Below are 27,455 nucleotides of genomic sequence, written 5' to 3' on the forward strand. Positions count from 1 at the left end.
CAAAGCAAATATTACTATTTCCAGCTCTTTTCTTTTCCTTCTTTTTCCCTTAAATTACAGGTACTTCATTTTTTAAAAACTGGCCATTATATCTGTAGCTTTGTAACCATTTCCTGATTCACAGCAACCCTACAGAGTTCTCGTTTCCACAGAAGGGAAAATATGCACCCATCCAATCCATCCTTTTCAATGCCATCAGAAGAAAAACTTGTCCTAGAAGTTCTGCAGAGATGGTTCCCTTCTCCTGAGCATTCTACACGGGAGTAAGTGCAGTGCAAAATCAGATTCGGAATATATTCTCTCTCAAGGAAGAGTTTGAAACATCGCCATTAAGAGGAGCTATCACCGAGAAAAGACTGGAGAAGTCAAATGCCCTCACCCCCACAGCAAAGAGGACCCCTCAGACAGATCTCAAAGAAACCACATTAGGCTTGCCAACCTTTCCCTGTTCAAAAGCAAGCAAAATCTATGACTTGTACAACCAGGCATTCAGAGAAAAGGGAAACCACTGGTACTCAGGGTGGTCTTGATTCACCACCATTAAGTACCCAAATATCTTATCAGCAACATTTAAAAAATAAGGCTTTATTTTCCTCCATTTAATGAACTGTCCATTCTCCATTTTCTCCACTTAAGTGAATGTCTACTTCCACTACACAGTTATCCACACTGTGCAACGTAAAAAAATACAAGGGACAGTTTTTTGTATTTTGGGGGTATTTTTTCAATTTACATAAATATGAAAAGCAAAAAAAAAAAAACGATTCTCTTTATTCGTTTTATTGGAAAATAAAATATTTAGCAAAATGTATGTTGCATTTGTTAAAACATTCTAGAACTCTTGTTTTCAGCAAAGGAGTTAACAATTCTTTTCCAAAGTTCAGCTGTGTGGGGGTCAAGGTTTAACACTACTAGACAGAAGATTTTTTAAAATAAACAATAGGAGAGCCTTAGTCAACAGCAGCCTCAATACTCATAATATTCTCCCTAAGTCTGTCAGAAATTTGCCAAGCATTGTTGTTGTTGTTTCACAATATTTTTGTTTCTTTTTTTTTTTTTAATTTTAGGCCCTCCTTTGATAGTATTGTTGAAGTTATTAATTCTTCCCCGGATAAGGGTTTTTCCACAAGCAATGAAGAGAGTGAAAGTAATAGCAAAGAAACAGTAGGTCTCCGAGGACAAGCCTTTGGTCACCACTCTTTATCATGAAGATTATCTTGTTTAGAATTAAAATCAACAACTACTTGTTTAAAAAAAAAAAAAAGTCTTTAAGTTATGCAAAAAATCTTAGGACTTGCTAGCGGAAATCCTATACTCCAAACATATTAACATCATCTAAAAACAAAAAAACAAGTATTTGATCCTGTCTACATGAGCTTTGGTAAATAAGATACTATAAGAAATTTTAGCTCTAATGATTTCTTATTATTTGTCTCACTTAACCAAAGCAAGATAAACAATGGCTAAAAACATTTTCCTGTCACTAATTTCATATTCTCAAAGTTTATTACATCGGAAAAGAGTTGGATAGGCCTTAAGCAGAATGAAGTCCAGCTATATCTAAAAGCATTTCTCTACCATGATCACCTTTCCCCACTAGATAACTGACCTTCGCCTAATGTTGATATAAGTTTAATCGAAATGCATTAACAGAGTCTCCAAATTCAGTTCAATGCCTCACAAGTTAACCCAAGTTAACCCTTCTTCAATTTTCTTGGCATCCTTCATGGGCCCCCTGTGCAGGAGCTACCTGGAGTCGCCCATGTTGAACTAATTTAAACAAAATTCAATTATCTCATTTTCATCAAAGAATCACAGGAAATTCTTGCCATAATAAGGAGTTGCCTGTGGAACAACTATTAGGAAAAGAAGACAAGCATCTATAGGGAATAAATAATTCATTTTTTTCTCTGAGGTTTTGCACGCAGAAGAAAATACTAAATAAGAACTAATCACGGCTAACAATGAGTACCTAATGTTTCAGAGTTAAGACCTTTGTGGACCGGGCGCGGTGGCTCATGCCGGTAATCCCAGCACTTTGGGAGGCCGAGGCGGGCGGATCACTTGAAGTCAGGAGTTCGAGACCAGTCTGGCCAACATGGTGAAACTTCGTCTCTACTAAAATACAAAAGTTAGCTGTGTATGGTGGTGCATGCCTATAATGCCAGCTACTTGGGAGGCTGAGGCAGGAGAATCACTTGAACCCAGGAGATGAAGGTTGCTGTGAGCTGAGATCACACCACTGCACTCCAGCCTGGGTGACAGAGTGAGACACTATCTCAAAAAAAAAAAAAAAAACCCTTTGCAAATGTTATCTCTACATCCTGAGACAAATAGTATCCCCATTTTACAGAAGAGGGAGCTGAGACTCAAGAAAGGATAAGTAACTTTTTACACAATCTCTAAAGAACATTTTTTTTAATTGTGTGATTTTTGTTTTAGTTGCACACTGATAGAATAACACGTATCACACTCAATAGCTTGTAAAATTTGAGTTTTCTATCTAGTTAGCAAAAATAATTACTCAGAATAGGAGCCTCCAGATGGTATAAATGTAGGCTGCCCAATATGGTAGCCACTGGCAGCCATATGTGGATTTTGAGCATTTGAAATGAGGCTGGGCCAAATTGAGATATATTGTTAAATATAAAATATATATAGTATATATAAAAATATACATTTATTTTGATTATATGTTGAAATTATATTTTCAATATATTGACTTAAAATATTTTACTAAAAATAATTTCACCTGTTTCTTTTTGTTTTAAATGTAGCTACCGGAAAACTTAAAATGACATCTGTGGCTCACATTTGTGGCTCACATTCTATTTCTCTTGGACAGCACTGAATAAACTGTTTATGAACACTTTTCTGCACACCAGAAGATGAGTTACTAGATTGATATGAGAGCCCAGGACATCCAAATTGCTGGTTAAGGCTTCATTGACATCAAAACTTGTTGATTTCAATAATTCAATCATGAATTCATTCAGGCAACAAATAATTATTTATTGAGCAACTGCTATGTTCCAGGCAAAATAATACAATGTCTGGTACATGGGCCTGTCTCTAGAGAATTTCATAAGGAATCTTTTGGATGATGACCCAGTTATACCACTTAATACTTTGGTTATAAGGGTGTATAACTATTCATAGTAAAAACCAAATGGCATTGGAGCACATTTTAAATATGGCAGAGAGTGAAGGGGATGGAGCTAACATCAAGGTAAAGACCTCATTATTTCAGTATGTGAGGTGGACTGACTTAAAGCAAAACTGCCTAATGTCAATTTCAACCTTCATCAGAATATAAGGTCAAATACAAGTTCGATTCAGTGAGAGGAAGGTCTCTTTCAAATCTAACCCTCACTCACCTGCAAAGCCAAGGTGGAGAGTAACTGATTTTACTTTAGCCATATATCGTAAATGTCTGCTAGAGTTTCTTACTAAAAACAATGAAAGTGACTAAATCTTACAAAGTCTACTAGCATATTAACATTTCTATGTGGCATCAGGCAATAATATAAGTGCTTTAAAAAATATATTTCACAGGGTTCCCTCTCTCAGCTTTGGATCCCCTGCTCCTTCTGTCTCTGTACAGCGGAGCTTCTTTCTTTCTTCCCCCTTTTTTCTTGCCTATTAAACTCTCTGCTCCTTAAAAACCAAAATCACAGTAAACCTGTAAAGAAACCCTTACCTATGCTCTAGATCGCAACAAACACAAAATCATCAACACACTAACCACAATTTTGTGTGTAGCTTCCCTTTCCTTTGCCATTAGTTTAACAATATTGGTAAAACGTTCTAGCAGTTTATTTTTACTCCTACTTGGAGCAACTGCAATGTAACTGACCTTCCTACATGAAAGATGGTCGAGAAGAGAACTTATTTCCCTACCGAAGAAAAACAAAATGCCTGTTAAATAAATAAATAAATAAAACAACCATAATATTGAAAAGAATAATGTTTCTCACCAAATCACCAACCAGTCTACTGAGCTAAAATCCTAGATACTTTTATGTGGCTTCCTTATATGTAAAAATAAACTGGTTATATTTCCAAAGGAATGTGATCTCACAGTTCCATTCCAATTCAGCTGAAGTCCCAGCAAATACACTAAGAGTTCTGCTTGAGTAAGAACCAAGCTCATGGTTTCAAAAGTACATTTCATGGAAGATTTGAGCAGAAGACATTTTGTGTCTGATCCAGAAATCCCAGAACACTGTCAGTTAGATACCGTCAGTGCAAACGAAGACAAAGCAAGCACCGAGGTAGTATCTAATTAAGACATCAAACCACCGCCTTGAATGACTTGCTTTTCTTGTTCCTGCTAGATGAAGTTTTCTTCATGGTATTATTAATATTCCAGCAAGGCAAAAAAAAGATTGCTACATTAAAACGTGGTGTAAATGCAAGCTTCAAGATGCAATAAACTCTTAAGGGACTAAGCCTCAGGGGCATTAATTTCCTTTTTTGCGAATGAATGCTCAGATCTTGCTGGTCTCACTGTTCTTCCAATAAAATTTTAAATACAAATCTTTAGGCACCGAATTTCTGAACCAGTGAAGAAGTCAAGTCAGTTCAAGCACTCGGGTATTTGAGTGCCTGTTATGTGCAGAAACATGCATCCTGTGCAGAAGACAAGAACAAGGACCACATCACCCCACCTCTCGGAAAGTTTACAGTCTGTATTAATTTCTTAGGACTGCTGGGACAAATTATCACAAATTCTGCGGCTTAAAACAACAGAAACTTATTCCCTCATGCTCTCTGCAGGGCCACATTCCCTTCAAAGGCTCAGGGGTAGAATCTGTTTGTAGAATCTGTTCCTTGCCTCTTCTAGCTTCTGGTGGCTGCTGGCATTCTCTGGCATTCCTTGGCTTGTGGCCACATCACTCCAATCTGTGCCTCTGTCTTACATGTGCTCTGTGAAGGTGATCTCCTGCCTGTCTCTTATAAGGATACTTGTGATTGGATATCCCACGTCACCCAGGATAACCTCTCCACATCAAGATCCTTAATTTCATCACATCTGCAAAGACCATGTTCCTTTATGGCAACATTCACAAGTTCCAGATATTAGAACCTGGTCTATTGGGAGGAGGCCTTTATCCAGCTCACAGTTCCCGAGCTTCTATGGGGAGTGGGGGATCCCAGCCATGAAACTGAAAACCAAGCAAAGCAGCACAGGGTAAGTAGGTGCTAAACTATATGTTATCAAAAATCCTTCCACTTGTGTTCAGGGAATACAATCCATGCTGCCTAAATAGGAATGGTTCTCCTGGGACCTGATGAGGCTTACTGTCTCCCAGAGGTTCTCAAACGATCGTATGAGCCTCTGAAGGGTTTCTGTAAGCCCTAGTGTATTTATCATTATAGCTACTTTGAATGGCCTCCTGCTTATATCATCTTTATTTCACTGAACCTCCATTCCATTTCTGTTCCACCTCATTATGATCTTGGCAGGGTTTTGTTTTGTTTTGTTTTGCTTTGAGACGGAGTCTCAGTCTGTCACCAGACTGGAGTGTAGTGGCGCAATCTCGGCTCACCCGCCTCCCGGGTACAAGCTTCAGCCTCCTGAATAGCTGGGACTACAGGCACCCGCCACCACACCCGGCTAATTTTTTCTGTATTTTTAGTGGAGACGGGATTTCACCATGTTGGCCAGGATGGTCTCAATCTCTTAACCTCATGATCCTCTCGCCTCGGCCTCCTAAAGTGCTGGAATTACAGGCTTGAGCCACCACACCCAGCCCGCAGGGTTTTTTTGTTGCTATTTTGTTGTTTTTGTTTGGCTTGGAGCCAGTCTTTTCATGGTTGTAGTCAGCAACGACCTTATAAGACCAAAGAGACACGGAAAGGTTTCTGCTGCCCCAAATTATTACTCTACAGGACACGTCACAGTGCCTAAAATTCCTCACGTTTCCTCCCTGGACAAAAGCCCACTGTTTAAACTCAAATATTATTTTGTAGTGGATTGCACATTAAATCACAGTTACTGTGTCTTCGGATACACTATTTCCAAAATGTACATTTGTCAAAAGATTAGTTCTGTTGAGTTTTGTTAATGAGTGTCCTGTGAGTCTTTTTTTTTTTTTTTTTTTTTTTTTTTTTTGAGACGGAGTCTGGCTCTGTTGCCCAGGCTGGAGTGCAGTGGCTGGATCTCAGCTCACTGCAAGCCCCGCCTCCCGGGTTTACGCCATTCTCCTGCCTCAGCCTCCCGAGTAGCTGGGACTACAGGCGCCCGCCACCTCGCCCGGCTAATTTTTTTTGTATTTTAGTAGAGACGGGGTTTCACCATGTTAGCCAGGATGCTCTCGATCTCCTGACCTCGTGATCCGCCCGTCTCGGCCTCCCAAAGTGCTGGGATTACAGGCTTGAGCCACCGCGCCCGGCCCTCCTGTGAGTCTTTAAAAACCAAAACAAATACAATAAATGAGTCCAAATTCAAGGTTTTTTTTGTTTTGTGTTTTTTTAAGTTAAACTTTAACCATCAGACATCTCATAGGCTGGCCGAGAGGGCCTGGTGAACCTCCAAAAGGGGTATGCATACAGTCTGCAGAGTTCCCCAAACTCATTCATACACAGAAGCCTCTTTTCTTCTTTTTTTTTTTTTTTTTTTTTTGAGACGGAGTCTCACTCAGTCGCCCAGGCTGGATGGCGCCATCTCGGCTCACTGCAACCTCATCCTCCCAGGTTCAAGCGATGCTCCTGCCTCAGCCTCCCGAGTAGCTGGGACTACAGGCACGTGCCACCATGCCTGGCTAATTTTTTATTTTGTCTCCAACCTGGGCAACAGAGCAAGACTTCATCTCAAAAAAAAAAAAAAAATTCTCACCATAGCTTCATACTTTTTAGATAATTGAGAGGCTCTACTCCCATACTTTCAGGATGTCATTTATAGCAGCAGTCCCCAACCTTTTTGGCAGCAGGGACTGGTTACGTGGAAGACAATTTTTCCATGAACAGTGGGAGGTGGGGGAATCGTTTGAGGATGATTCAAGTGCATTACATTTATTGTGTTCTTTATTTCTACTATTACATTGTAAATATATAACAAAATAATTATACAGTTCACTATAATGTAGAATCAGTGGGAGCCCTGAGCTTGTTTTCCTACAACTAGATGGTCCCATCTGGGGGTGATGAGAGACAGTGACAGATCATCAAGCATTAGATTCTCATAAGGAGTATACAACCTAGATCCCTCGAATGTGCAGTTTACAAGGTTCATGCTCCTATGAGAATCTAATGCCACTGCTGATCTGACAGAAGATGGAGTTCAGGTGGTAATGTGAGCGATAGGGAGTGGCTATAAACACAGATGAAGCTGGGCTGGCTTGCCTGCCTGCTGCTCACCCTGCTGTGTGGCCACACAGCAGGAGGTGAGTGGTGGGGAAGCAAGTGAAAGTACCGGTCTATGGCCTGGGGTTAGGGACCCCTGATTTATAGCATTTGAATCAATGCAACACCCTGGAGAAGGGCAGAAGTGATAGCAAATGGAGAGTTCTGCTTTTGGACATCTACCGGCTGCCTTTTGATTTTTAGCAACATGTTAGGATCCAAGATTATTCTGTAAGAACAAAGGCAGAACCTGAGACCACTGAGGTTGGCCAAGATCCACTGAAATTGGCCAGCCATGAGAATCAAGGTCTAAAGAAGGCAAGAACCAAAGACAAGAAGCAGTATCAGGGTAAGAGCAGGCAGAGTTGAGGCCAAGGAACACTAAAGGCTGGGATGTGAAAAGACATACTATTTGAAACTGTGAACCATGTCATAAAATTTGCACGAAGTCAGAATCAATAGGTAGATAGTAACCTAAGTTGATGCAGAGAAAGGAGGCAGAAAATAAGATAAAGCTATCATGTGTTGGGGACATCGCATGTTCAGACTCTGAGCCCATTTTCCAGGCACCCGGATTGACTCCCATGTTCCAAAGGAGATCTAACAAGTGTGGGTTTGCCGAACTCCCATTCCTGGCTTCTGAAGCCTCAGATCACACAAACTCTAGGAACTCCAGAGGTCATACCACAGAGCTAGGACTTGGCATTAGGATAATACCATGATACTTCTTGCCATTCTTTGCTTATTTCTCTTACAGCCATTTGGCTACAAACCTATTCAATATATTTAGGTATAGCAGCTTCATCATTACAGTAAAGTGAGAATTTTGAATTTGGCTGAGGAGTCAGGCAGATATTGATGGAAATTTTTGAAGAAAAACATTTCATGAACTTTCACCAAAATTCCCACACTGGGATAAATGCTGAACACTTATTACAGAAGTACCAAGATTTATTTATCTTAAAGACAAAATGAAAACAAGTGAATTTTGTCTATTCTTTGAACTATACTAATCTGCAAAACTCAAAGAAGCTGAAAATGTAGCTGATAATTTTTGTTGCCTTGCCACCTCTTTGCATTTAATCGCTGAGACCAAATATACTAGGTGGCATTTCAGCAGGGTTGTCACATAACTAATCATGCCAACCTCCAATGGGCATTACAATGATCAGCCATCACGGACTGGCATCCTGACTGTGCTAGCGCAGTGCGATGTATTTCCAGGAGGAAGGGGCAGGCAGGAAGAAACAGCCTTCCAGAATGTCAATTTGAGGTGGGGGCTAAATATAATGAGGACAGGACTCATGGGAGTCACCAAACAAAGCCTGAGTTCAAAGAACTGCCCATCTTTGGGTGTTCTGAGTTTTTAGACTTCTTTCCTTTAAATTGTATTTACCTTCCGATGAAAGGAATGTGAAAGGGTGCCCGTTACACATTCTCATAGCTCAGTTCACCCACTGTAATATCCGGGATTCACTCTTTACGCCAAGGAGTTGTTGTGCACGTGTAGGTCCAGGCCTTGCATAGGCTATGAAACTTCTGGTGTGGAATATTAAAGAAAGCTTGAGCTCTCCTCTTCCTTCCAGGCCAGTACTGAAAATCAGGGGCTCAAGAAATCTCCCAATAAAAGAAACCCACATCACAGAAAGGCAGGCTGAGTTCAAACCCAAGGGAAAGAAGAAAAGCACATACAGGTTGGCCCAGTTTTGCTCTAGGCTTTTTTTAAAAATTATTTTTTATTTTATTTATTTATTTATTTATTTATTTATTTATTTATTTATTTATTTTGAGGGTGATGGATCTTTGCTCTTGTCGCCCTGGCTGGAGTGCAACGGCATGATCTTGGCTCACTGCAACCTCTGTCTCCTGGGTTCAAGCAATTCTCCTGTCTTAGCCTCCCGAATAGCTGAGATTACAGGTGTGCACCACCTCGCCTGGCTAATTTTTGTATTTTTAGTAGAAACGGGGTTTCACCATGTTGTCCAGGCTGGTCTCGAACTCCTGACCTCAGGTGATCCACCTGCCTTGGCCTCCCAAAGTGCTAGGATTACAGGCATGAGCCACTGCACCCTGCTCTAGGCTTTTAGAAAAGAGGGTCTTGTTCCCTCTATTGGAGTGGTGAGATCCAGAAAGCTAGTAGGACCCAGTCCTGGGATGTGGGAAGGAAGGCATGAGCCAGATCACTTAGGCCTACCTCTGGCCTGGCATAGGCCCGTCAAAAATAACAACAAGAGGCTGAGTGTGGTAGCTCACGCCTGTAATCCCAACACTTTGGGAGGCCAAGACAGGAGGATTGCTTCAGCTTGGGAGTTCCAGACCAGCCTGAGTGAAACAGCCAGACCTTGTCTCTACAAAAAATAAAAAATAATTAGCCAGGCATGGTGGCATGCACCTCAGTCCCAGCTACTCAGGAGACTGAGGTGGGAAGATCGCTTGAATCCAGGAGTCCGAGGCTGCAGTGAGTTATGATCGCACCACTGCACTCATGACAGAATGCAGTCTGGGTGACAGAGCAAGACTCTGTCTCTAGAACAACAACAACAACAACAAAGAAAAGAGCAAGTAGAGCCCCCAGAGGGTCATCACAGTCCAAAGCAGTTACTCACCAAAGTAGACAGAGCAGAATAAGAGCTAGAGCTATGAATAAAGAGCACGTCATTGCATAGAGTTTCTTTTCTCTCATACATATAGAAAGGGAGAGAGAGGCCTAAATGCAGAGACAAAGCACGGTGCAAGCCACAGGGAAATCTTCAATTCAGGGTTTTCAATTCAGGAATTATGAGTCTGCCCAGACTTTCTTGGACATCTGACTTGAAGAAGAGAGGAGATGAAAGGATGACCTGAAAATCATTTTTCTTTTGCTGCAGAATGGGGATTCTATGAATATTGCCATGTATCATCTTTTGGGAGTTCCATAGAGATAATGATGCCATCCATTAAAATCTGACAAGTAAAACTCTTGAACACAGATGAATTTCACCACCATGCTGGCTTCTCAACTGCTGCTGCAACGCAATCTCTCCCTCCGAAATCTAAAAACACCGGCAGAGTAGACCATCCTCTTTTTAAGCCTCATTAAATGTTTGGGTCTCAAGATATAGTCACAGTATTTGCAGAATAAGAGTAAGTCTCATGGTGAAACTAGAAAAATTATCAGGATGAGTGGGAGCACTCAAGGAAACATTCTCTCTTCCTGGTTTACGTTACTGATCCGTAATATCTAGTGCAAAGTCAAAAGAGTTGCATTGTGCAATTTACTAGTTTGATAACTTGAACTGGACAGTTCTCTGAACCCCAATTTCTTCACCTATAAAATGAGAATGATACTAACAGCTATTATATGGAATTCCAATGAGAGTCAAATAAGATGATGCATAAGATACTGCGGCACAAGTACTTCTGTAATGGTTACTACTTCTCTACCACTTCTCTGAGAAATAGAATACTGAACTATAAATTTTAAGATGTATACTTCATATTCAGTAACACCAGTAATTAAGAACCTTGGCCAGACATGGTGGCTCACACCTGTAATCCCAGCACTTTGCGAGGCCAAGGTGGGTGGATCACCTGAGGTCAGAGTTCGAGACTAGCCTGGCCAACATGGCGAAACCCTATCTCTACTAAAATTATAAAAATTAGACAGCCATGGTAGTGGGCACCTGTAATCCCAGCTACTCAGGAGGCCGAGGCAGGAGAATTGCTGGAACTCAGGAGGCGGAGGTTGCAGTGAGCCAAGATTGTGTCACTGTACTCCAGCCTGGGTGACAAGAGCGAAACTCTGTCTCAAAAAAAAACCTTAAATTTCTCTTCTTGGTTTTTCTTATTTCTAAAATGAAATAGTCTACAATGAGAGAACTATTGGAGTTGTTTGGGTTAAAAAAAAATAGTCATGGCCTGGCTTGGTAGCTCACACCTGTAATCTCAGCACTTTGAGAGCTGAAGCAAGCAGATTGCTGTCGCTTGAGCCTAGGAGTGCGCGACCATCCTGGGCAACACGGTGAAACTGCATCTCTACAAAAAAATACAAAAATTAGCTGAGCATGGTGGTGTATGCCTGTAGTCCCAGCTACTCTAGGAGGCTGAGATGGTAGAATCACCTAAGCCAGGGAAGTAGAGGATGCAGTGAACTGTAATCGCACCACTGCAGTCCAGCCTAGGCCATAGTGATTTTGTCTCAAGAAAAAAAAAAAAAAAAGACACTATGTAATCCAAAATATTAGTATTAAAACCACAGTTTCAAAGTTCTATCACAGTCTGTAACGATACCGACTCAAATTTGAAGAAAAAATGGAAACTCATCCCATTAATTTAAGAGAAGTGTCACAGAAATCCATTTCAAACACTATTTCCCCCCACAACGATCTGAAGCTATGCATAAATTATTGGAATTCTCTATCCATGCATTCCAATTATACAACTTTTTGCTTCAGATATTCAGGGACTTCTAAGCATGAATTGCTTAAGACCATATAACTCTACTTATCATAAACATGTTGACCCGCATGTTCTGGATTTTCCGAGAGGGTGTGATAGCGTATCAATATCCCCCCACATAGTAGATTTACCTATCCTTATGCATGTGTACCTCCCAATAAAATACATTTACACAAGCATAAGGTAAGACTATGAAAATACAGTCTTTTTTTATTCCATCCAAGCCCAAATAATTTTTCTCAAGTTGCTGCCAAGTTGCTGCCAAGTTGCCCAACACTTAACCTTGTCTAAATATCTTTCTACATCTTAAGCCAAGGATTTGGTGGCTGTTAACTTACACTTAACCAAGATTATGAAAAACTGTTGCTGGGATGCTGGAAGAATTACATGTTGCCTCACAGAAAAGGAATGCTGGGGCTTAGCAACTGCCTACGGAGTCACTTACCAAAGCTGTGCTTGTTTTGCCATTTGTTTGGACAGGTTACGTTTCAGAAACTCTTTTAATTTTTATTTATTTATTTTGTAGAGATGGGGTATCACTAGGTTGCCCAGGCTGCTCTGGAACTCCTGGCCTCAAGTGATCCTCCCACCTCAGCTTCCCAAAGTGCTGGGATTACACACATGGGCCACCATGCCTGGCCTCAGAAACTCCTAATATGTTAGTCATAGAATACCTCAATAACCTAACTTCCACCAGAGTGGATTGTTTCCATTAGAGTTTGTAACTTCTAAAATCATGATTGTGGCTGGGCGCGGTGGCTCACACCTGTAATCCCAGCACTTTGGGAGGCTGAGGAGAGCGGATCACCTGAGGTCAGGAGTTCAAGATCAGCCTGGCCAAAATAGTGAAATCTTGTCTCTACTAAAAATACAAAAAATGAGCCAGGCGTGGTGGCGGATGCCTGTAATCCCAGCTACTCGGGAGGCTGAGGCAGGGGAATGGCTTGAACTCGGGAGGCAGAGGTTGCAGTGAGCGGAGATGGCACCATTGCACTCTAGCCTGGCCAACAAGAGCGAAACTCCATCTCGAAAAGAAAAGAAAAGAAGAAGTTGAATATAAATTACCATACAATCCACAATTCAACTCCTAGGTATCTACACCCAAGAGAAATAAAAACAGGTGTCCACACAAAGACTTTTTCTTTTTTTGAGACAGAGTATCATTCTGTTGCCCAGGCTGGAGGGCAGTGGCGTCATCACAGCTCACTGCAGCCTTGACCTCCCGGGCTCTGGTAACACTCCCACTGCAGCTTCCTGGATAGCTGGGACTACAGGCATGTGCCACCACATCCACCTAATTTATTGTATTTTTGGTAGAGATGAGGTTTCACCATGTTGCCCAGGCTGGTCTCGAACTCCTGGGCTCAAGCAATCCACGAGCCTCAGCCTCCCAAAGTGCTAGGATTACCGGCATGAGCCACCATGCCCAGCCAATGCAAACAGTTATGCACATATGCTCATAGAAGTATTATTCATAGTAGCTACAAAAATGGAAACAACTCACATATCCATCACCTGGTGACTAGACAGGCAAAATGTGGTGTGTCCACATGACGGAGCACTACACAGCAATGAAAAGGATCAAACTACTGATACATGCTATGACACAGACTGACCTCATAAACTTTATGGTGAGCAAAAGAAGCCAGACAAAAAGGCCATTAATGGTAAGATTCCACCTCCATAAACTGTTCTGAAAATGTAGATGTATATAGAGATAGAAACTAGTGGTTTCCTGTGACCAGAGGGTGGGAATAGAAATTGATCACAGTGGACAGAAGGGATCTTTAAGGAATGATAGAAAGTTCTGGAAATGGTGAAAGTAGTACAATTCTGTAAGTCTCCCCACACCAAAAATCATCAAATTGTATACTTAAACGTGTGCGTGTGTGTGCACATGTGTGTATTAAAGACAAATATTCTTTAAGGTGGCTCATGCCTGAAATCCCAGCACTTTGGGAGGCTGAGGCGGGTGGATCACGAGGTCAGGAGTTCAAGATCAGCCTGGCCAAGATGGTGAAACCCTGTCTCTACTAAAAATACAAAAATTAGCTGGGCGTGGTGGCGGGTGCCTGTAACCCCAGCTACTCAGGAGGCTGAGGCAGAAAATTACTTGAACCCAGGAGGCGGAGGCTGCAGTGAGCTGAGTTCATGCCACTGCACTCCAGCCTGGGCAGGACAGAGCAAGACTCTAACTCAAAAAAAAAAGACAAACATTCACCCTTTCTTTCCTAGGTCCAGGTTACCAGCTGACCAGGAACCATGATGTTACTGATCTGCTAAATTAGCCAGTCGTGGAACAGCTCTACTCTGAATTCCTTCGAGGTGAAACAAAAAAAGAACGAAATAAAGAACAAATGAAAGAGAGAAAGAGAGAGAGAAAGAGAGAGAGAAGGAAGGAAGGAAGGGAAGGGGAGGGAAGGGGAGGGGAGGGGAGGGGAAGGCAGGGGAGGGGAGTGAAGGGAAGGGAAGGGAAGAGGAAAGGAAAAATCCTTACTTTTTAGGCCACCGTTAGTTGACTATTTTCTTACTTGAGGCCAAATACATCCTGATTGATATAAACTAGACATGGAGTCACCCTATTCAGTGGTATACGATCCAGACACACATACAATTTTGGAGGAAAAATCGAGTTTTGAAAATGTGCATCTGTGGCTGGGCACAGTGGCTCACTCCCATAATCCCAGCACTTTGGGAGGCCGAGGTAGGCTGATTACCTGAGGTCAGGAATTTGAGACCAGCCTGGCCAACATGGTGAAACCCTGTCTCTACTAAAAATAAAACAAAAAAAAAACAACAAAAAAAAAAAGGCAGGAGAATCTCTTGAGCCCAGGAGATGGAGGTTGCAGTGAGCCGAGATTCGTGCCACTGCATTACAGCCTGGGCAAGACTCTGTCTCAAAAAAAAAAAAAAAGAAAAGAAAAATGTGTGGTAATGTACTTACGTTCAAACATTTCTAATTAGGTTTATAACTTTTGGGCTCTGAGGTACATTAAAATGGTACATAGAATTGTGCTGTTAAAATTCCATTTTAGGCCGGGAGTGGTGGCTCAGGCCTGTAATCCTAGCCCTTTGGGAGGCCCAGGCAGGCAGAACACCTGAGGTCAGGGGTTCAAGACCAGCCTGGCCAACATGGCAAAACCTTGTCTTTACTAAAAATACAAAAATTAGCCAGGCGTGGCAGGGAGCGGTGACTCACGCCTATAATCCCAGCACTTTGGGAGGCCAAGGCAGGCGGATCACAAGGTCAAGAGATCAAGACCATCCTGGCTAACACCATCTCTAATAAAAAATACAGAAAACCAGCTGGGCGTGGTGGTGGGTGCCTGCAGTCCCAGCTATTCAGGAGGCTGAGGCAGGAGAATTGCTTGAACCTGGGAGGCTGAGGTTGCAGTGAGCTGAGATCACACCATTTCACTTCAGCCTGGGTGACAGAGTGAGACTCTGTCTCAAAAAAAAACAAAACAGGCCGGGCGTGGTGGCTCAAACTTGTAATCCCAGCACTTTGGGAGGCCGAGACGGGCGGATCACGAGGCCAGGAGATCGAGACCATCCTGGCTAACACGGTGAAACCCCGTCTCTACTAAAAAATACAAAAAACTAGCCGGGCGCAGTGGCAGGCGCCTGTAGTCCCAACTACTCGGGAGGCTGAGGCAGGAGAATGGCGTGAACCCGGGAGGCGGAGCTTGCAGTGAGCTGAGATCCGGCCACTGCACTCCAGCCTGGGTGGCAGAGCGAGACTCCGTCTCAAAAAACAAAACAAAACAAAACAAAACAAAACAAAACAAAAACTGGCCGGGCACGGTGGCTCATGCCTGTAATCCCAGCACTTTGGGAGGCCGAGGTGGGTGGATCACGAGGTCAGGAGTTCAAGACCAGCCTGGCCAACATAGTGAAACCTCATCTCTACTAAAAATGGAAAAATTAGCTGGGCATGGTGGAAAGCGCCTGTAATCCCAGCTACTTGGGAGGCTAAGGCAGGAGAATCGCTTGAACCAGGGAGGTGGAGGTTGCAGTGAGCTGAGATCATGCCACTGCAGTCCAGCCTGGGCAACAGAGTTTGCACGTGTGTGTATTAAAGACAAATATTTGGCCGGGCAAGGTGGCTCGATTCTAGATTGTGAATCTAGAAATCCTACTTGGTCCATTTTTTTTCTCATTCATTCTTTTAAGTAATACTTATTTGGTACTTTCTGTGTGCATGTGCCAGGCATTGTTTTAACCATCAAGGAGACAGAAAAGAACAAAATTAATTCAAGTCCCTGCAGGCTTACAGCTTTTACTAGGGACGGTAAAATATGTTTAAAAGGAGCAACTATTAACACTATTGAGAAGAATAAAGCAGAAAGGAGAAGATTTTTTTCTCAAAAAGAAAGAAAGAAAGAAAAAAAAACCCTTTTTTAATTGTAATGTGAACTAGCACTTGTCACTCAGCCTAGCTCCCACCTACTCCCCTGCAGGGTCAGTAGGTATGAAATGGCTGGAACATCTCAAACACATTACAGATTCCATATTGTTTCATCCCTCCATGTTTCTGCACACCACGGTTTCCAAGCCTAAAACGTTCCTTTCTTTGACTGTCTCTCAAAATGCTACGTATCTTTTAAATCCCAACTCAAGAAAGTCTTCCCTTACCCGATAAACAATCACTCCCTCCTCTACTTTAATTCTATGCTTTGTATACACCACCATTATCACCTCTATCAAATAATATTGGAATTGATTTCATTACTGCTATCTCCCCTACTGTGAAAGGCAAAGGGTTTCAAGTTAAAAGGCAGTTCTACCTTATATGTGTGCGACTCTGTATAAGTCATGTTACTTCTGAGTCTCGATTTCTTCTTCTGTGAGGTAAACACAGATATTATCCCATCTCTCTTAGACTACTAATGAGGCTTAAGTAAGATAATATATGTGAAAGTATTTTTATCAATTATAAAGTACTGACAAATTTTAGTTTGAATAGATGGGATTTTTTAAAGGTATTTAATGGACCACACGATGTAGGAAAAAGATGTGATCTCTCCATTCTGTTGAAACGGCTCTAGTGAAGACTCCCAGTGAGCACTGACCTCCAAAATGCCTAAACCCACAGATCTATTCTCAGTTCTCATCTTCATCCTTCAGCAACACTTGACACAGATGGTCTTGCCTTCCTCCTGGAAACACTTCCTTCCCTGGGCTTTCACCCCAGCGGAACTCCCTTTTCATTATTACTGCTTCCTGCCCACTTCTAAATCTGGAAGACCTTAAAGCTCAGTACCTAGACCTCTTGTCTTTCTATACTCACTCCTAGGTAATTCCAGCCAGTCTCCTGGCTTTAAATAGCACTTAATTTCTTACAACTCACAAATCTGTCTCTACACTTCTCTGAAAACCAGACCTGTTTATCAAATTGCCTGAATGCTTAAAAAGTATCTTAATTTTGGCCAGGTGCGGTGGCTCATGCCTGTAATCCCAGCACTTTGGGAGGCCAAGTTGGGTGGATCACCTAAGGTCAGGAGTTCAAGATCAGCCTGTTCAACATGGTGAAACCCCATCTCTAATAACAAAGAAAAATTAGCCAGGCTTGGTGGCAGGTGCCTGTAATCCCAGCTACACAGGAGACTGAAGCAGGAGAATCACTGGAATCTGGGTGGCAGAGGTTGCAGTGAACCAAGATGGTGCCACTGCACTCCAGCCTGGGCAACAGAGCGAGATTCCATCTCAAAAAAAAAAAAAATTTTTTTAATTGCACCCAAACTGAACTCCTGGTATCCTATGCCCCAAGCCTGATTCTCATCTCAGTTATTAGCTATCTGGTCCTTCTGGGAGTTCAGGACAAAAATCTCAGACTCATACTCCACTCCTCTCTTTGTCTCATACTTCCCATCCAACCCACCAGAAAAACTTTAATACCAAAATATATTCAGACTTCAACTCCTTTTCACTACCTCTATATTACTTTTACCCTGTTACCAAGTCAATATCACCTCTCATTGGGATAACCAAAACAGCTTCCTAAATGGTGTCCCTGTTTCTGCCCCTGCCCACTCCTTTCACCTGGTCTCAACCCACCAGCCAGAGTTATCCTGTTACAGCAGAGCATTCATCCTTTAAAACGTTTCAATAACATCCCACATCCCTCGGTATAAAATCCTAAGCCTTTACCATGGCCTTCAAGGCTCCTTGGCACCTACCCACCATATTCCTCTTTCCTCTCCTACCACTGTCCCCATTGCTCACTCTACTCCAGCCACTGCACCCTCCTTGCTTTCTCTGAATACATCAGACACTTGTCATTTCCTCTGCCTGCACGCTCTTCTCCTGAGCATCACGTAGGCCATTCCCTCACTTTCTTCAAATTCATCCTCACATGTCACCTTCTCCATGAGGTCATCCCCCACTATCCATCTGAAGTTTGCAACTCTCTCCCCTTCTACTCTTTATTCCTCCTTTCTGCTTTATTCTTCTCAATAGTAATAGTTGCTCCTTTTAAACATATATTTTACCGTCACTAGTAAAAGCTCTAAGCCTGCAGGGACTTGAATTAATTTTGTTCTTTTCTGTCTCCTTGATGGTTAAAACAATGCCTGGCATAAGAAAGTACTAAATAAGTATTACTTAAAAGAATGAATGAGAAAAACAATGAACCAAGTAGGCTTTCTAGATTCATAAAAAACATACTTCTAAATACCTTTATCTTTAACAATAATGGGCAGAACTATAATCAAAGTTCTTAGAAATGGACGAAATTTTAAAATTAGCAAATTTGGCTGGGCACGGTGGCTCATGCCTGTAATCCCAGCACACTGGGAGACCAAGGTAGGTGGATCACAAGGTCAGGAGTTCAAAACCAGCCTGGCCAATATGGTGAAACCCTATCTCTACTAAAAATACAAAAAAATTAGCCAGGCCTGGTGGCAGGCACCTGTAGTCCTAGCTACTCCTACTCGGGAGGCTGAGGCAGGCGAATCGCTTGAACCTGGGAGGCGGAGGTTGCAGTGAGCTGAGATTGCGCCACTGCACTCCAGCCTGGGTAACAGAGTGAGGCTCCAACTCAAAAAAAAATCAGCAAATTTGAAGCCACAAAGGAGAAATCAAAGTAAATTTGGGAACACAAATAAGTACCAAAAGAAACTTATAGCAAATAAATGAGTAGAAATGGTTCTCAGAATACAACTAAATATGCACCTCCTTGACTTAATATAAAAGCCAAAGTTAAGGCCGGGCACAGTGGCTCACGCCTGTAATACCAGCAGTTTAGGAGGCCGAGGCGGGTGGATCACCTAAGGTAGGGGGTTTGAGACCAGCCTGACCAACATGGAGAAACACACTAAAAACACAAAAATTAGCCTGGCATGGTGGTGCATGCCTGTAAGCCCAGCTACTCAGGAGGCTGAGGCAGGAAAATCACTTGAACCCGGAAGGCAGAGGTTGCGGTGAGCCGAGATGGCACCATTGCACTCCAGCCTGGGCAACAAAGCAAAACTCCGTCTCAAAAAAAAAAAAAAGAAAGTTAAATAAATGCTTTTGATTTACTTATGAGATGCTTAGCATGCATTATATTCATTATTTTTAGAAGGCATAGCTGAATATTTAGGTTTTCTTTCTGTGTAAGTTTATTGTGAACACCATGGTGGACTGTTCTAGGTTCAGTAATTCAAACTGATCCAAGTGAATGGGCAGTTTTAAATAACCAAGACTATAAAATCTGATATCTATAGTAAAGTTTTTAAGTATATTTGGTTATCACTTCAAACATTGACAATATATAGACATTTTTAAATGAATGTATTATTTTAAACGCTGTAATTACAAAGTATTATATTAGTAGTTGCTATACTGATGATGCATAATCTGCTAATTAAAATGAATGCTTTCAACAAACAGAAAGTTTCGGAAACATATTTTAAAAAGGATCTTTTCCTATTTTAATACTGATTAATTCCATATTTTTATTCTTAACATTATTATATCTAGGCAAATATCTGCAAGTAAATTACAAATGAGAAGTAATACCTTAACATTCCTACCTGAAACTTCCTAAAGATAAAATGAATATACTCTTCCTTGAACTAAATAATCACTCAGAAGGCAATGCATATTGCTATATTACAGACCTAGAAAATGAAAATCCATGACTTGAGACTTCATTTCAAAATGAAATGCTATGCTTCTAAGTGCTATTTATATTAACTATAAGTTTTTTATTTAACTAAAGACCATTCTATAAAATTAGTAATAGAAAATGTGCTACAGTTCTTGATTTCCACATCAAGAAACCACTGAGTCATCACTTTATATTTTAGCTGAAAAGTGAATAAACACGAGTTTTTAAACCATATCTAAATCATTGATAGCACTGAAAATAGAGAATTTCAGTAAGCCAATTATAGAAAGTCACTATTATCTCAATCTACAGATATTTCAGTTAGAAAATGTAAGGGTCACATACTCCAAGGTGAGCCATGACCTTCAGAAATATACTCATGCATAGTACAACTTAATAAATGCTTGTTGGAGTAAATTTATCTGCATTCAACTGGATATAAGATTTGAATTAAATACAGTTTTACAGAAAAACATTTAAACACATACAAAGTTCTGTCCAAATTGACTTTGAATATTTCAGTGAATATTTGGTTAATGTGGCTTGAAACTTGTAAGGCAGACAACAAAGGAAGTTTGAAGTATTAAAACATCACTAAGTCATTATGAAAGCAAGTAACAGTACTTTTTATTACGTTTACAGATGCCTAGCCCTGTTTTTTCCTACATCTATGCTTTTTAAAAAAACATGACAACAACCCTATGAGATAAGTGTTAGGATACACACATTGCAAATGAGGATATTAGGAGCCATGAAAATCCAGTAACCTGGAGGAGGTATCATAGTTAGTAATTGCCTAGGCTATGATTCGAACTCAGGTCTGTTTTACTCCAAAGTCTCTTTCTAAATCTCTGATCTCAACTCTGGGTGGCCATTATAACAAATTCAAACATATTCACTTCAGATATTTGTAGGTAAAACCCTTGTCGGGAAATAATACTGTACTTTCCACCTCCAAAATAATATTCCAGCAGATAAACTTTTATTGAGAACGTTTAAGGAAATCTGAAATTTCCATACAGCACACTTAGTTGAGAGTATACTTTACAGAAATTTTAAAGCATGTTTCTTGAACTAATCCTATCTGAGCTAAGCAGTCAAACAAAATAATTGTAATTAATTCTCATTAAGTTTATCATGCCGAGGCCAGGCACATGGCTCACGCCTGTAATCCCAGCACTTTGGGAGGCCGAGGCGGGCAGATCACCTGAGGTCAGGAGTTTGAGACCAGCCTGGCCAACATGGCAAAACCCGGTTTCTACTAAAAGTACAAAAAGTAGCCAGGCATGGTGGTGGGCACCTATAATCCCAGCTACTCAGGAGGCTGAGGCAGAAGAATTCCTTCAACCTGGGAGGCAGAGGTTGCAGTGAGCCGAGATTGCACCACTGCACTTCAGGCTGGGCAACAAGAGCGAGACTCCGTCTCAAAAAAAAAAAAAAAGTTTATTATGCCGTTAACTCTATTGTTCAATGATGTAAAAGAAACTTTACAAGAGAGGATGTATCTTATTTATAGAAGCAAGCAACAAATCATAGAATCTTAAAAGATTTGAAAAATCTTTTAAGTTATTTGACTTAACCTTCATTTTATTGGTAATAAACAGAAGCCCAGGAAGGTTAAGTAGCTTATTTATGTTTACACAACTAGAAAGAAGCAAATTGTAATGTTACTTTTTTACTCATAACAAGATAAAAATATTTCCAATTCCCAGTTAATTTATTTGACCAGACCACAGAAAGTTAGTTCTTACTTTCCATCGCAAAGTCACTTAAACAAGGATTGTAAATACCGTATCAAAATTAACTTTTTATATTACCAACAGTAGTTATGTGAATTTTTAACTACTTTCTCACAGAGGTGAACAAAAACTAATTGTAAGACTTAAAAGAAGGAATAGAAGACTCTTATGACCACTATAAAAACTTGATGTACACCATAAAGATCAAACAAATTTACGGGCTCTGTTATTACAAACTCAAGGTTTTCATTTTGAGATAACTTATTACAAACTCAAGGTTTTCATTTGGAGTCAATTTTATATTGACTCCCAGTCATTAGACATTTATTTTGGCCCATTTTTGGATTTTGTTTACCAAAATGAAGTGTCAAAATGAAGAAAAATAATGGTAACGCAAACCACATAAGCTCTGCTAACACAGAACTTACAAATATCTACTGCGATATTTAAGCAGCAAATCAATCATAAAGTAGGATATTTGCCTACTGGATGCATCAACATTACAAAATTTCCTTAGTGACCATATAATCTGCATTCATTATGTGTGCTGATCTTGAAGAACACATGGTAAAATTAATAAAATTCCATCACAAGTACCCAAATCATCATCCTAAATAAGAAAGGATCTACAGAAAACAGTTTAAAACAAGGAAGTCCAAAGTCATAAATCACTCTGATCACACAGCCGCTCAAAATAACTAGTCAAATCTCTAGATATAAACCCCAGACCAAAAATGAAGTCCTCATAGAGTATCTAAAAAGCAACATACCTTTTTTACGGTGGAGAATTCCCAGAGATCAAATTGTAATCCATATAGAAAAGGTATCACCAAAACTTCCAATGATTTAACTGTTAAGTAACTCCAGATGAATCCAGGAATGATTTGACCTTGTATTGGTACTTCCATATTGTTGGCTGATAGAAAGATCCAGTAAGAACAACGCAGAAGGAAGGAGGTCAGTGCTAGGAAGTACTCCAGCAAATGCATGATGCTTTATAGATGCTGATAATAGTAATTACACCTATACAATTGAAATTAATTAAAGTTAGCTTCCAAGTTATTCTGCCTCCTCACTTTCTAAAAGGAAGTAATTGTTGCAATAATATATTTCAGTCTTTGATACGAAAACTCAAAACTACGTAGTTCTAGCAGTTGAATCATTTCTAGGTACAAGTCTTCAATAGTAACTACTATATACAGAATCAAAAGTTGAAGAAGCTAAAAGACAATGTTTGGGTGTTTCCTCAAGTTATTGACAGTGCATGCAGTTTGATGTTTCATTTGTCTCGTCAAAAGTAAGTCCAAGGGAGTGAGGAAAGCCTCTAGCACTTGGGAATATACGAGAGAAGAAAGTGGAGAAGGCAATAAACTATCTTTGCATTAGAAATGATCTCACAAAACATGCCTGAAGATAATAATCTTTAGGTTATTCTGCATGTAGAATTCCAAAAGCCTATTCTGCATATTCCTAATATTTATATATCACCTCAGATAGCGCATACATTTGCCCACTTTCAACAAACCCCCAACTTCAGTCTCCAAAATGCTTTTCCTTTTTTTTTTTTTTTTTTTTTGAGACAGAGCCTGGCTCTGTCACCCAGGCTGGAGTGCAATGGCATGATCTCAGCTCATTGCAACCTCAGCCTCCTGGATTCAAGCGATTCTCCTGCCTCAGCCTCCCAAGTAGCCGGGACTATAGGCACGCACCGCTACGCCCAGCTAATTTTTGTATTGTTAGCGGAGAAAGGGTTTCGCCATGTTGGCCAGGCTGGTCTCGAACTCCTGACCTCAAGAGATCCACCCGTCTCGGCCTCCCAAAGTGCTGGGATTACAGTGAGCCACCGCGCCCGGCCCCCAAAATGCTTTTTCTACAAACCAATTGACAGTATGGGATAAACAACTCCTGTATAAAATGGAAAAGCGATGGGAGAAATTGTACCTAAACTGGCAATGTTTACTAGGTGTTGAGTGTTCCCCTCATTCGAGCATGACCCAATCTAGAAACATTCCGAAGTTAAGCTACTTAGGAAACAAAGTTAGGGCGTCTTCTTTAGCCTATGAAGACGGAGTGGTCTGCGCTGCCTCTTCACCCCGCAGAAGCAGTAACAGCCATCCCTCTTTTGGGCGGGCGTGGCAGATAGAAACAAAAGGTTAAAACACAAAAGGCGGGGCGGAAGGCTGGGTCAGAGGAGCTTCTGGGGCTCACGTTCTGCTTTCTATTCAAACACGTTGAAATGGGGTTGGGGGCGGGGGTGATGGAAAGTGAGAGAGGTGAGGACGGATCCCAAGGATAGCCTGGGTTATTCCGGGTGGATCGTGAAATTGAAAGGGGCGAACGGGATGGCTCTAACTAGTGGTCCAGGCCCCATCCCCTCCATCCCTGCATCTCTGACAGTCTGGAACCTGTGGCTTCCTCCACCCCTCTCAGCCCCGAAGAAAACTTTCTGAACTCTTAGATCTGTTTGTTGTAAACCTCTCCTTGACCGCTAACACAAGGGTCCAATCCCCTCCAACCCAAACCTTTCTTCCTTCCATTGTTGCACCGTTTTTATATTGTGCGTGGTATCTACAGAGCGCTCTGCAGACAGCTAACTTATACAAACGACCCCCATATCCATATCGCTTTCTTTTGCATGACCAAAGTCAGGGTTAGGGTGGGGACGAGGCTGGACTTGCCCCTCTCAATTTCTGCATATTCATCCCTACAAGAGTGCAGCTGGAAGAAAGCGAGGCAATACTCCCTCACCCCACCCTTTTGATACCCTCCTCCCCATCCCCCCAGCCCCTCATATAAAGAAGCACATGAGATAAATGCCTACTTGGCTTTTGCCTATTAAAAATAAACAAATGAAACAATTGCGCGAGTTCTTTAAAGAACAAAAGGGAGGGGAATGGGGAAAGGAGGTACAATTTACCAGCCAAACTTTGCCACTGAGCTACTCCTCTGCCCTCCGAAGGGCGGGGAGCGGGGCGAGTTGAGGGGAGAGAGGTAAACAGGACAACAGTCCCCACTCACCTTCTTCCCCACTTCGTCGCACTTTTAAGGGACATTTCCCCCGCTGCAGTCCGCGAGGCGTTTGGACACTTTTTCCTGGCCTGACAGCAGAGAAAGTCGCGGCGGCAAAGTTGCGAGAGGGAGATACCCCGGCGTCCGGGGAGAGGGGAGGAAAGAGAGTTCATCAGAGTTCCCCCTTTTGTTCCAAGTCCCGGAGCAGACAAAGAGGCGGCGAGCGGCGGCAGGTTTCTCCCTCTCACCCCTTCTTCCTCTCTCCCTCCCCTCCCTCCCCGCCCCCTCCCTCTCCCCGCATCTCCCGCCCGGCTCGGGAACCTCCGAGGCGAGCTGGGGCTGCTCGGTCCCCAGTTCATCGCAACTCTGCCCGGACCGTCTCCTCCCACTGCCTGGCTCGAAACTTTTCCCGGGAGATGCCAGCCCTGGCCCCCTCCGCACCGCGCACAAGTCTGGGGCGGTGGGCAGGGGATCTCCAAAATCATTGTTTCCCGGAGATGCACCTCTTTGTTTGCACTTTCCCTGCCAATCAATGTGAACCATTCACTTGGGCATCGAGTTTCTGCCCGTTTTTCGTCATCCCAAGAGACAAAATGCAAAGGGTAGGGGGTCAACCCTAGATAAAGGCGCTTACACAATCAGAGGTGGGGCGCAGGATAGGCTCTTCATCCTCCTTCGTCCTCTCGGATTCACCCTCCTCCACCCAACACACAGAACAACTCTAAGGGACTCCAAGTGTTAGGAAATTCTCCTCACCCACCCTTCCCCACCTACCCCCACCCACGCTGTCCCTCTGGAGAACCCTCTAATTGGCAGGACAAAGGCCAGCTCGGGGTTCGGCCGGGGCCTCCATCCATCCCTCGGGGCTACCTGTTGCTGTAGGCGCAGCGCAACTCGGTCCAGGGGCTCCAAGGAAGGATTCCCAGCTCCAGCATCGTGCCCACCTTCTCAGGCCCCGAACTTCCCCTAATCTCAAACTGCGAAGGTAAGGCTCTCAGGACGATCAGGCTCCCTCCGACCCTAGAGCCAGGCGCTGCTCACTCGTCCTCTTCCCTACACCATATCCTCGTGCTCACCCCAAAGATATGGGTCGGGGTCCCAGACCGCCTCCTCATCCTCTACCCCCTGCCGCTACACGTCCCGGCCGAGCATCCCCTCTTCCCTTCCCCTCCCCCACTGCCTTGTCCCGGACAAATCAGGTGTCTCGGACCAGGGACAGCTTCTGACCCTTCCCCAGGTCCTTTGCTGTCATCCTCAACCTCTAGAATTGGGATCCCATCCAAATGGTCCCCCACCCCTCGACCCTGATCCCAACTTCGGGCCACAGCACTGGCTCGCTGAGTGACTCAGAGCAGCACTCGTTTTCCTTCTAGGTTCACTAGAATTGAAGAAAAAGAAAGCAAGGAGGCGGGGGAAATGGGAGAGAGTGGGGGCCCGCATGGGGAAGCAATTTCTAGGGCAAAAGAAAAAAACATTCCCATGCCAACACCCACCCTCTAGTTGGTATCCAGCCTGTCGCGCACCTTTGCTTCCACCCTCTTTCCTTTCTCCCCATCCCAGACTTGGGATCTTTTCGGGTTGATGAAGTTTGGGGGTAGAGGGATGAGGCAGACGGAAGCTTGGGGACCTGGGGGCTATGTCCTGGGTAGGCTTGCGGGGGGAGGGGCATTCAGGGGAGGGCTCCCGCTGGGTCCGGAATGTCGTGGCGGTAGGTCCCTGCACCCGCCCGGCGACTCCTTGCCAAGGTCTCTCCTCCAGAGCAGAACAAAGACGCCGCGAGGAGAGCTTCTGTCCTCGCCTCCCCCGCCCAGCGCTTCACTCGCACCAGCCCACGCCGCTCTCGGAAACTTTACAGCCAACTTCCCCTAGAGTTCGTGCGCGCGGCGAAGGGGGCCAGAAGGAGAAACCGGGACAATTGCATCCCAGGACCAGAGATGCCCTCTTCCCCGTCCCCTCCCGGACAGGGAGCACCACCTCTTGCGCCACCCGTCCCGGCCCGCGAGCTGGGCGACCCCCGGTGCCAGGGCGAGCGGAGCACGCGCTTTCCCCAGCTCCTTAAGGGAATGATGTTTCTTTAGTTTGGACGCGTACAGTGCTGGGCAGTGGGGTCAGAGGAAAGAGGTGGCCAAGAGATAAAGAAGCGGCCGCCGGCAACGCGCAGGGCCGCGGCTCTGGCCGCTAAGTGAGGCCCAGGGCGCAGGAAGCGCACGGGTGTGAGCCGCGCCCGTCGGGCCGGGTTCCTGCGCGTCCCGTTCCGCCCTCGGATCCCAGGGAGCAGCCGTGAGGCAGGACTCAGGGCCCGCCTGGGCGGGCCTCTTGGAGCGTCGGCCCCTCACCTGCAGGGAGCCTCGACACCTGCGCCGTCGCCTCGCGGAGCCCTGGGTCTCTCGGGCAGTCAGTCGGCTACTGGAAGCTCAGGAACCTCATCTTAGGCGAGGAATCTTGAACGCACCACAACCAACCACAAAGAGAAAACAGCCCCCACCCACTCCTGTCTGGCACATTTTCCTCTTTGTTTAATTATGTTGACTTCCAGAATTCTCTTTTTAGGAGAAGCCTACCCTCCCCGAGACAAAACCTTTCCTTCTCTTATCCTCAGGGATCTGCGTGGAAAATAATGAAAAGTCAGTACTTTGAGACAATTCCATTCTGCTGCCTCTCGAAAATCCAGGTTATAGGGTAAATCAACCAAGATAGGGTTTTTGACTTCGAAATAACACCCAATACTCCACTTACTAAGCAGAGCTATTAAAGCATTACCGATCCTTTGAAAATGTTTACTGTTTGTTTCTCTCTTTTTTCAGGGAATGAAGAATAAGGGTCATTTGCTA

The 27,455-nt window shown here is 43.1% G+C and overlaps 1 protein-coding gene across 26 annotated transcripts in view; it reads right to left on the reverse strand.

The window, feature by feature from the left end:
- LOC112426759 (uncharacterized) overlaps positions 1 to 27,114 on the reverse strand; it is a 551,288-nt gene extending 524,174 nt beyond the window's left edge. For 16 of the 26 annotated variants that reach the window (XM_071097550.1, XM_071097546.1, XM_071097549.1 and 13 more), the window contains exons 1-2: positions 24,634 to 24,884; positions 22,386 to 22,638 (exon numbers count right to left, since the gene is read on the reverse strand). In XM_071097550.1, coding sequence (XP_070953651.1) covers positions 22,386 to 22,604 — 219 coding nt within the window. In that variant the 5' untranslated portion in view covers positions 22,605 to 22,638; positions 24,634 to 24,884. Of the gene's footprint in view, positions 1 to 22,385; positions 22,639 to 24,633; positions 24,885 to 25,258; positions 25,450 to 25,494; positions 25,584 to 26,960 lie in introns of those variants that run through there. The other 10 variants (XR_011623992.1, XR_011623993.1, XM_071097567.1 and 7 more) reach the window with 6 other exon arrangements.
- Positions 27,115 to 27,455: the final 341 nt, after the last annotated feature.

Source organism: Macaca nemestrina, chromosome 5 (assembly GCF_043159975.1).
Source record: "Macaca nemestrina isolate mMacNem1 chromosome 5, mMacNem.hap1, whole genome shotgun sequence".
NCBI lineage: Eukaryota > Metazoa > Chordata > Mammalia > Primates > Cercopithecidae > Macaca > Macaca nemestrina.